Here is a 10663-nt window from a genome sequence, read left to right on the forward strand (position 1 = left end):
ACTCCAGGTGCGGCCTCACCAATGCCTTGTATAGTTGCAACAATACTTCCTTACCTTTATATTCTATTCCTTTAGCTATAAATGCCCACACTCCATTCCCTTTCTTTATGATCTGCTCTACCCGTGTGCTAGTTTTCTGTGACTCATGAATAAGGACACCCAGATCCCTCTGCACCCCCGAGTTGTCTTAGGAGGAAAGGTCGGAGAGGTTGGGTTTGTATCCGCTGGAGTTAAGAGCGAGAGGCGACTCGATTGAGATCTTTCAGATTCTTAGGGGGTGGGGGGTCTGGACAGGGTGGATGTGGAGAGGGTGTTTCCCCTTGTGGGAGAATCTAGAACTGGGATTTGGGGTGGGGGGGGGGGGGGGGGGGGGGGTCACTGTTTAAAAAGTAAGGGATGGCCCATTTCAGACGGAGATGGGGAGAAACGTTCACTCTCAGAAGGTGGTGGGTCTCTGGAATTTTCTTCCTCAAAAAGGTGGCGGGAGCAGAGTCTTTGAAGGAGGAGGTGGATAGATTCTTGACTAACGAAGGGGGGGGGGGGGTGAAAGGTTAATCGGGGGGGAGGGGGGGGTGGTTAGGCAGGTTATCAGCCGTGATCTGATGGAGTGGTGGAGCAGGCTCGAGGGGGCCTTATTCACAAACAGGAGCCTTCCCTGCCCCCTCGGGTGGATGTTAAAGATCTCAAGGCCGCTTTTTGTGCCTTCGAAATCCCTTCACGGGATCGCGAACGTCGGCAGCAAGGCTCGAATCTGATGTCCATCCCTAATTGCCCCTGGACGAGCCGCCATCTTGAACCCGTTGCAGTTCCCGTGTGGTGTCAAGTGGCGCCGTGTGGAAACTCTTCCAGGATTTTGACCCCGTCATGACGGGAAAGCAGGAATAATAAAACAGGAATAGAATATAAAAAGGTAAGGAAGTATTGTTGCGACTATACAAAGAACAAAGAACAGTACAGCACAGGAAACAGGCCCTTCGGCCCTCCTAACCTGTGCCGCTCCTTGGTCCAACTAGACCAAGGCATTGGTGAGGCCGCTCCTGGAGTATTGCGCACAGTTCTGGTCCCCTTATTTGAGGAAAGATGTAGTGCCATTGGAGGCAGTTCAGAGGAGGGTCACTGGATTGATTCCAGAGATGAGGGGTTCGTCGTATGGAGAGAGATTGAACAGTTTAGGCCGACACTCTCTGGAATTTAGAAGAACGAGGGGAGATCAAATTGAGGTACAATAAAAGGGACGGATAAAGTAGACGTGGAGTAGATGCTTCCTCTTGTGGGACATTCGAAGACGATGTGTGCAAGTTTGAGGTGGGAGGTCTTCCCCATGTGTCTGCTGCCCCCTCCCTTGTCCTTCTAGGTGGTGGGTTTGGAAGGTGCTGTCGAAGGAGCCTTGGCGAGTCGCTGCAGTGCATCTTGTAGATGGTACACACTGCTGCCACTGTGCGTCGATGGAGGGAGCATTATTTATCCCTCAATTGCAAAAACAATTTGCGACCTGCAAATTATTTGCCACATTACCTAATTACAGCAGTGATTGGATTGTGAAAGTACTTAATGGGATGTTCTGAGGTCACGAAAGGCGTTGTATAACTTGTACAGTTAAGTGCTGGTCTTTGGCAGGAATTAATAATCACAAGGAGGATGGACAGTGGCCAGAAACAGGAGCGTACTGGGTGCAGAACCAATTGATTGGAGAGAGAGATAGGCAGCGCATTGGCACAGTGGGTTAGCACTGCTGCCTCACAGCGCCAGGGACCCGGGTTTGATTCCGACCTCGGGTCACTGTCTGTGCGGAGTCTGCACGTTCTCCCAGTGTCTGCGTGGGTTTCCTCCGGGTGCTCCGGTTTCCTCCCACAGTCCGAAAGACGTGCTGGTTAGGGTGCATTGGCCGTGCTAAACTCTCCCTCAGTGTGCCCGAACAGGCGAGGATTGTGGCGACTGGGGGATTTTCACAGTTAGGTGCTGTGCAAAGATGTGCGGGTTAGGTGGATTGGCCATGCTAAATTGCCCCTTAGTGTCAGGGGGACTAGCTGGGGTAAATGCATGGGGTTATGGGGAATAGGCTCTGGGTGGGATTGTGGTCGGAGCAGACTCAATGGGCCAAATGGCCTCCTTCTGCACTGTAGGATTCTATAAAAATATTTGATCAAAAGCGGGATAAAGAGCTATGGGGAAAAGGCAGGGAAATGGAGTTAGGATGAGATGGAGATCAGCCATGACCAGATAGAATGGCGGAGCGGGCTCGAAGAACTGAATTGCCTATTCTCACTCCTAATTCCAAAGATGTGCAGGTTAGGAGGATTGGCCGTGCTAAATTGCCCCTTAGTGTCAGGGGGACTAGCTAGGGTAAATGCATGGGGTTATGGGGCTAGGGGCTGGGTGGGATTGAGGTTGGAGCAGACTCAACGGGCCGAATGGCCTCCTTCTGCACTGTAGGGATTCTATGATTCTACAAGGCAATGACCTAGTGGTATTATGGCTGGACTATTAATCCAGAAACTCGGTGTTCTGGAGACCCGGGTTCGAATCCCGCCACGGCAGAATTCAATCATAGAATAGAATCCCTACAGTGCAGAAGGAAGCCATTTGGCCCATCGAGTCGGCACCGACCACAATCCCACCCAGGCCCTATCCCCGTAACCCCACATATTTACCCTGCTAAACCTCCCCCCCGCCCCGCCCAATACTGGGGTCAATTTTGCATGGTCAATCCACCTAATCCGCACGTCGTTGGACTGAATTCGAATTTAATTAAAAAAATATCTGGAATTAAGAATCTACTGATGACGCATTGTCGAGTGTCGGAAAAACCCATCTGGTTCCCTTCAGGGGAGGAAATCTGCCGTCCTTACCCCGGTCTGGCCTACATGTGACTCCAGAGCCACAGCAATGTGGTTGACTCTCAACTGCCCTCCAAGGGGCAACTACAGATGGGCAATAAATGCTGGCCCAGCCAGCGATACCCATGTCCCATGAAGGAATAAAAACACAGCGAGAGTCCAAAGATGTGCGGGTTAGGTTGATTGGCCATGCTAAAATTGCCCCTTAGTGTCCTGGGATGCGTAGATTAGAGGGGTTAGTGGGTAAAATATGTAAGGATATGGGGGTAGGGCCTGGGTGGGATTGTGGTCGGTGCAGACTCGATGGGCCGAATGGCCTCTTTCCGTACTGTAGGGTTTCTCTGATTTCTCTCTCTGAGAGATGTGCTTAACAGGTAAACACACATTTACATGGTTGTAAATTGGGAGAGGGGGAGTGTGCAGAGGGACCTGGGTGTCCTTGTGCACCAGTCGCTGAAGGTAAGCATGCAGGTGCAGCAGGCGGTAAAGAAGGCAAATGGCATGTTGGCCTTCATTGCGAGAGGTTTCGAGTACAGGAGCGAGGGATGTGTTGTTGCAATGATACAGGGCCTTGGTGAGGCCACACCTGGAGTATTGTGCGCAGTTTTGGTCTCCTTTTCTGAGGAAGGATGTTCTTGCTCTCGAGGGAGCGCAGCAAAGGTTTACCAGGCTGATCCCGGGGATGACGGGACTGAAGAATGAGGAGAGATTGACTAGGTTTTGGCTGGAGTTCAGACGAATGAGGGGGGGATCTCACAGAGACTTATAAAATTCTAACAGGACTAGACAGGGTTGATGGAGGGAGGATGTTCCCGATGGTGGGGGGAGTCCAGAACCAGGGGTCACAGTCTGAGGATTCGGGGGAGACCATTTAGGACGGAGGTGAGGAGACATTTCTTCACCCGGTGAGCCTGTGGAATTCATTCCCACAGGAAGGAGTTGATGCCAAAACATTGAATGTATTCAAGAGGCGGCTGGATAGAGCACTTGGGGGCGAACGGGGTCAAAGGTTATGGGGAGAAAGCAGGATTAGGCTACTGAGTTGGACGGTCAGCCATGATGGTGATGAATGGGGGAGCAGGCGCGAAGGGCCGAATGGCCTCCTCCTATCTGTTATGTTTCTCTCAAACTCCCAGTGGATCAGTTGCAGCACCTCTAACCAGTCTTTTGGGAATTACTTTCAGCAATCACTTCCACCCAGGATGTGCCCCTGTTGACAAGAGGAACATTCTCCCCATCCCCACCAGGGTGGTCTCAGGTTCAGAGCAAGGGGACAGATTCATAAACCCCCCCCCCCGACAATGCACCGAGCCACGTGACACAATACTCACAGACGACCCGGAAGTGAAACAGCCACGAGATGTTTGGACTCCGCTCCATCTGTCGAGGAACACACAGGGGCTTAAGGGAAGCGTACAGAACTAACCGCTGTCGCAGGCACGCACAACGCAAAACCTGAGACGCTGAACCGTCCGATAATTCCCCCCCACTCCCGAAAATAAGCAGTCAAGTTGGGGGAATTGGCCCAAATAGTAGAGCGCTCGCTTTGCATGCGAGGCCCAGTGGGATCGATGCCCACATTCTGTACTTCGATTTCATTGGGCGGCACGGTGGCACAGTGGGTTAGCACTGCTGCCTCACAGCTCCAGGGCCCCAGGTTCGATTCCCAGCTTGGGTCACTGTCTGTGTGGAGTCTGCATGTTCTCCGTGTCTGCGTGGGTTTCTTCCGGGTGCTCCGGTTTCCTCCCACATTCTCAAACATGTGTAGGTTGGGTGGATTGGCCGTGCTAAATTGCCCCTTAATGTCCAAAGATCGTAGAATCATGTGCAGGTTAGGTGGATTGACCACAATAAATTGCCCCCTTGGTGTCAGGGAGATTAGTGGGCAAATGCATGGGGTTATGGGAATAGGGCCTGGGTGGGATTGTGGTCAGGGGAGACTCAATGGACCAAATGGCCTCCTTCTGCACTGTAGGATTCTATGATAACTTGTGGGACTTGCATTCAAATCCATCCTTTACTGACCACAGGACCTTGCACAACCTCAGGTCCAGGGGAAAACATATCCACAGCAAAAAAACTGCCCCGAATTAATAACTTCATCCAGAGAAGCTGCTATGGGTAACGACAAGAAGTCACTATACTTCAATGGAGACAGTGTAGAGGGAGCTTTACTCTGTATCTAACCCCGTGCTGTTCCTGTCCTGGGAGTGTTTGATGGGGACAGTGTAGAGGGAGCTTTACTCTGTATCTAACCCCGTGCTGTTCCTGTCCTGGGAGTGTTTGATGGGGACAGTGTAGAGGGAGCTTTACTCTGTATCTAACCCCGTGCTGTACCTGTCCTGGGAGTGTTTGATGGGGGACAGTGTAGAGGGAGCTTTACTCTGTATCTAACCCCGTGCTGTTCCTGTCCTGGGAGTGTTTGATGGGGGACAGTGTAGAGGGAGCTTTACTCTGTATCTAACCCCGTGCTGTACCTGTCCTGGGAGTGTTTGATGGGGGACATTGTAGAGGGAGCTTTACTCTGTATCTAACCCCGTGCTGTACCTGTCCTGGGAGTGTTTGATGGGGGACAGTGTAGAGGGAGCTTTACTCTGTATCTAACCCCGTGCTGTTCCTGTCCTGGGAGTGTTTGATGGGGGACAGTGTAGAGGGAGCTTTACTCTGTATCTAACCCCGTGCTGTACCTGTCCTGGGAGTGTTTGATGGGGGACAGTGTTGAGGGAGCTTTACTCTGTATCTAACCCCGTGCTGTTCCTGTCCTGGGAGTGTTTGATGGGGACAGTGTAGAGGGAGCTTTACTCTGTATCTAACCCCGTGCTGTACCTGTCCTGGGAGTGTTTGATGGGGGACAGTGTAGAGGGAGCTTTACTCTGTATCTAACCCCGTGCTGTTCCTGTCCTGGGAGTGTTTGATGGGGGACAGTGTAGAGGGAGCTTTACTCTGTATCTAACCCCGTGCTGTACCTGTCCTGGGAGTGTTTGATGGGGGACATTGTAGAGGGAGCTTTACTCTGTATCTAACCCGTGCTGTACCTGTCCTGGGAGTGTTTGATGGGGGACAGTGTAGAGGGAGCTTTACTCTGTATCTAACCCCGTGCTGTTCCTGTCCTGGGAGTGTTTGATGGGGGACAGTGTAGAGGAAGCTTTACTCTGTATCTAACCCCGTGCTGTACCTGTCCTGGGAGTGTTTGATGGGGGACAGTGTAGAGGGAGCTTTACTCTGTATCTAACCCCGTGCTGTTCCTGTCCTGGGAGTGTTTGATGGGGACAGTGTAGAGGGAGCTTTACTCTGTATCTAACCCCGTGCTGTACCTGTCCTGGGAGTGTTTGATGGGGGACAGTGTAGAGGGAGCTTTACTCTGTATCTAACCCCGTGCTGTCCCTGTCCTGGGAGTGTTTGATGGGGCACAAGGTATGGGGCAAGTGTTTCATTATGATTGAATTCTTGCCAGCCTCGGGAGAGATCATAGAATCTCTACAGTACAGAAAGACACCATGGAGCCTCATCGAGCCTGCACCGACCACAATCCCACCCAGGCCCCATTCCCACAATCCCACACATTTACCCTGTTAATATCCCGGTCACTAAGGGGCAATTTAGCACGGCCAATCCACTTAACGCGCACATCTTTGGACTGTGTGAGGAAACCGGAGCACCCGGAGGAAACCCACGCAGACACGGGGAGAATGTGCAGACTCCACACAGACAGTGACCCAAGCCGGGAATTGAACCCAGGTCCCTGGAGCTGTGAGGCAGCAGCGCTAACCATTGTGTCACCGTGCCGCCGAGGGGAGGGGAGGGGGCGGAGGGGAGGGGGCGGAGGGGAGGGGGGCGGAGGGGAGGGGCGGAGGGGAAGGGGCGGCGGGGTGGGGGACTGGCGCCTGCACCGTATTTCAAAGTCACTCACTTAAGGTGAAGAGGCCGCGGTAGTTCAGAGGGATGAGGGGAAAAGCTCGATGAATAAAACGTGACCCCACACGGGGGCGAGCGCTCCAACGTTTCTGTTCTGGAGTTCCCCGTGCAGTTACACGGACAAGGCCTCAGATCCCACTCCCGCTCTCAGCAGCCCACCCCTCGGGGCTGCCATGTGGCACTTTCACATCGCAACGGCGCAGGAGACGACCATCTGGCCCATCTAGCCTGTACTATCCATTCCAACGGGCGATCCAAATTGTTCCTGCTCAGCCTTCACTCTCTCTCTCTCCCCCACCTCCCACCCAGTCGAGCATTTATCCGATTTCCCTTTGGAAAGTTACTGTCACATTCCATCAGCCAGCACCGTCTGAGACAGTGCCTTCCGGACCCCAGCTCCAGCCCATTCAACTCACAGGGTTCCATCGCCAAATTGGAACACGGGAATTCATTCCCAAGCTTCTCATTCCTACAACTCTCACCTCATTCCCCCCCCCCCCTGGACATCCCGCCCGCACCCCCCCGGACACATCCCCCCCGGACCCCCCCCCCGGACATCCCGCCCGCACCCCCCCCCCGGACATCCCGCCCGCACCCCCCCCCGGACATCCCGCCCGCACCCCCCCCCGGACATCCCGCCCGCACCCCCCCCCGGACATCCCGCCCGCACCCCCCCCGGACATCCCGCCCGCACCCCCCCCCCCCGGACATCCCGCCTGCACCCCCCTGGACATCCCGCCCGCACTCCTCGCCACACGCGCTGGCCCCTCGGAAAAGTTCAGGCACTTACGAAGTCCACCCGGTCCTCGGCCAACCAGTGGAAACACTTGAGGAAGAGCAGCAGAGTGAAGAGGGCCACGAACCGCGGGCTGAAGTCGTCCCTGAAGACTGTGAAGGCCAGGCAGGTCTCAGTGACGGCGTACCAGGAGCGCTCGATCAGGTGCTGCGAGACAGGGGGGAAAGAATAATGAGCAAGGTAGCTCAGTCCCACATTCTCCCCCACTCCCCCGTGGGAGCGAGTCCCACATTCTCCCCCACTCCCCCGTGGGAGCGAGTCCCACATTCTCCCCCACTCCCCCGTGGGAGCGAGTCCCACATTCTCCCCCACTCCCCCGTGGGAGCGAGTCCCACATTCTCCCCCACTCCCCCGTGGGAGCGAGTCCCACATTCTCCCCCACTCCCCCGTGGGAGCGAGTCCCACATTCTCCCCCACTCCCCCGTGGGAGCGAGTCCCACATTCTCCCCCACTCCCCCGTGGAGCGAGTCCCACATTCTCCCCCACTCCCCCGTGGGAGCGAGTCCCACATTCTCCCCCACTCCCCCGTGGGAGCGAGTCCCACATTCTCCCCCGTGGGAGCGAGTCCCACATTCTCCCCCACTCCCCCGTGGGAGCGAGTCCACATTCTCCCCCATGGGAGCGAGTCCCACATTCTCCCCCACTCCCCCGTGGGAGCGCGTCCCACATTCTCCCCGTGGGAGCGAGTCCCACATTCTCCCCCACTCCCCCGTGGGAGCGAGTCCCACATTCTCCCCCACTCCCCCGTGGGAGCGAGTCCCACATTCTCCCCCACTCCCCCGTGGGAGCGAGTCCCACATTCTCCCCCACTCCCCCGTGGGAGCGAGTCCCACATTCTCCCCCACTCCCCCGTGGGAGCGAGTCCCACATTCTCCCCCCACTCCCCCGTGGGAGCGAGTCCCACATTCTCCCCACTCCCCCGTGGGAGCGAGTCCCACATTCTCCCCCACTCCCCCGTGGGAGCGAGTCCCACATTCTCCCCACTCCCCCGTGGGAGCGAGTCCCACATTCTCCCCCACTCCCCCGTGGGAGCGAGTCCCACATTCTCCCCCGTGGGAGCGAGTCCCACATTCTCCCCCACTCCCCCGTGGGAGCGAGTCCCACATTCTCCCCCGTGGGAGCGAGTCCCACATTCTCCCCCACTCCCCCGTGGGAGCGAGTCCCACATTCTCCCCCACTCCCCCGTGGGAGCGAGTCCCACATTCTCCCCCACTCCCCCGTGGAGCGAGTCCCACATTCTCCCCCACTCCCCCGTGGGAGCGAGTCCCACATTCTCCCCCACTCCCCCGTGGGAGCGAGTCCCACATTCTCCCCCACTCCCCCGTGGGAGCGAGTCCCACATTCTCCCCCACTCCCCCGTGGGAGTAAGTCCCACATTCTCCCCGTGGGAGCAAGTCCCACATTCTCCCCCACTCCCCTGTGGGAGCGAGTCCCACATTCTCCCCACTCCCCCGTGGGAGCGAGTCCCACATTCTCCCCCACTCTCTGGCTAAAGCAGTATCTGATGCCGATGGTTTGGCATCCTGAAATATTTGTCTCGATTCACTCCCAGTAACCCCTGGAGGGGGGGAAAACTGGAAGCAAGTGCTCAGGAACACAAGAGAAGAGAAATACTTGTTTGATAAACACCAGAGAGTTTGTGGTGACAGATATTCACAGCATTAAGAGTGCAAAGCAATTAGGAACCTCTTCAGCTGATTAACAGCTGCTTTATTTATTAGTAAGAAGTCTCACAACACCAGGTAAAGTCCAACAGGTTTATTTGGCAGCACAAGCTTTCGGAGCCTCGGGCTCCTTCATCAGTTAAGTGGGAGTTGTGTTCACAAACAGGGCATATAAAGACACAACTCAATTTACAAGCTAATTGTTGGAATGCGAGTCTTTACAGCTAATCAAGTCTTAAAGGTACAGACAGTGTGAGTGGAGAGAGGGTTAAACACAGGTTAAAGAGATGTATATTGTCTCCAGCCAGGACAGTTAGTGAGATTTTGCAAGCCCAGGCAAGTCGGGGGGGTTATACAGATAGTGTGACATGAACCCAATATCCCGGTTGAGGCCGTCCTCGTGTGTGCGGAACTTGGCTATCAGTTTCTGCTCAGCGACTCTGCGCTGTCGTGTGTCGTGAAGGCCGCCTTGGAGAACGCTTACCTGAAGATCCAAGGCTGAATGCCCGTGACCGCTGAAGTGCTCCCCAACAGGAAGAGAACAGTCTTGCCTGGTGATTGTCGAGCGGCGTTCATTCATCCGTCGTCGTAGCGTCTGCATGGTTTCCCCAATGTACCATGCCTCGGGACATCCTTTCCTGCAGCGTATCAGGTATGATGTGGAGATGCTGGCATTGGACTGGGGTAAACACAGTAAGAAGTTTAACAACACCAGGTTAAAGTCCAACAGGTTTATTTGGTAGCAAAAGCCACACAAGCTTTCGGAGCTCCAAGCCCCTTCTTCAGGTGAGTGGGAATTCTGTTCACAAACAGAGCATATAAAGACACAAACTCAATTTACATGAATAATGGTTGGAATGCGAATACTTACAGCTAATCAAGTCTTTAAGATACAGACAGCGTAAGTGGAGAGAGCATCAAGACAGGCTAAAAAGATGTGTATTGTCTCCAGACAAGACAGCCAGTGAAACTCTGCAGGTCCAGGCAAACTGTGGGGGTTACAGATAGTGTGACATGAACCCAATATCCCGGTTGAGACCGTCCTCAGGTGTGTGGAACTTGGCTATCAGTTTCTGCTCAGCGACTCTGCGCCGTCGTGTGTCTTGAAGGCCGCCTTGGCGAACGCTTACCCGAATATCAGAGGACCTGCAGAGTTTCACTGGCTGTCTTGTCTGGAGACAATACACATCTTTTTAGCCTGTCTTGATGCTCTCTCCATTCACGTTGTTTGTATCTTAAAGACTGGATTAGCTGTAAGTATTCGCATTCCAACCATTATTCATGTAAATTGAGTCTCTGTCTTTATATGCCCTGTTTGTGAACAGAATTCCCACTCACCTGAAGAAGGGGCTTGGAGCTCCGAAAGCTTGTGTGGCTTTTGCTACCAAATAAACCTGTTGGACTTTAACCTGGTGTTGTTAAACTTCCTACTGTGTATCAGGTAGACAACG

At 54.4% G+C, this 10663-nt stretch overlaps 1 protein-coding gene across 1 annotated transcript in view; it reads right to left on the reverse strand.

Annotated features, from left to right (window-relative positions):
- Positions 1–7695, reverse strand: part of syvn1 (synovial apoptosis inhibitor 1, synoviolin) — a gene marked incomplete at its 5' end in the record, with an annotated part of 42534 nt that extends 34839 nt beyond the window's left edge. The window contains 2 exons of the mRNA XM_078207877.1: positions 4169–4217; positions 7543–7695. Coding sequence (XP_078064003.1) covers positions 4169–4217; positions 7543–7695 — 202 coding nt within the window. The remainder of the gene's footprint in view (positions 1–4168; positions 4218–7542) is intronic.
- Between the last annotated feature and the right edge of the window lie 2968 nt (positions 7696–10663).

This window comes from Mustelus asterias, unplaced genomic scaffold, assembly GCF_964213995.1.
Source record: "Mustelus asterias unplaced genomic scaffold, sMusAst1.hap1.1 HAP1_SCAFFOLD_2837, whole genome shotgun sequence".
NCBI lineage: Eukaryota > Metazoa > Chordata > Chondrichthyes > Carcharhiniformes > Triakidae > Mustelus > Mustelus asterias.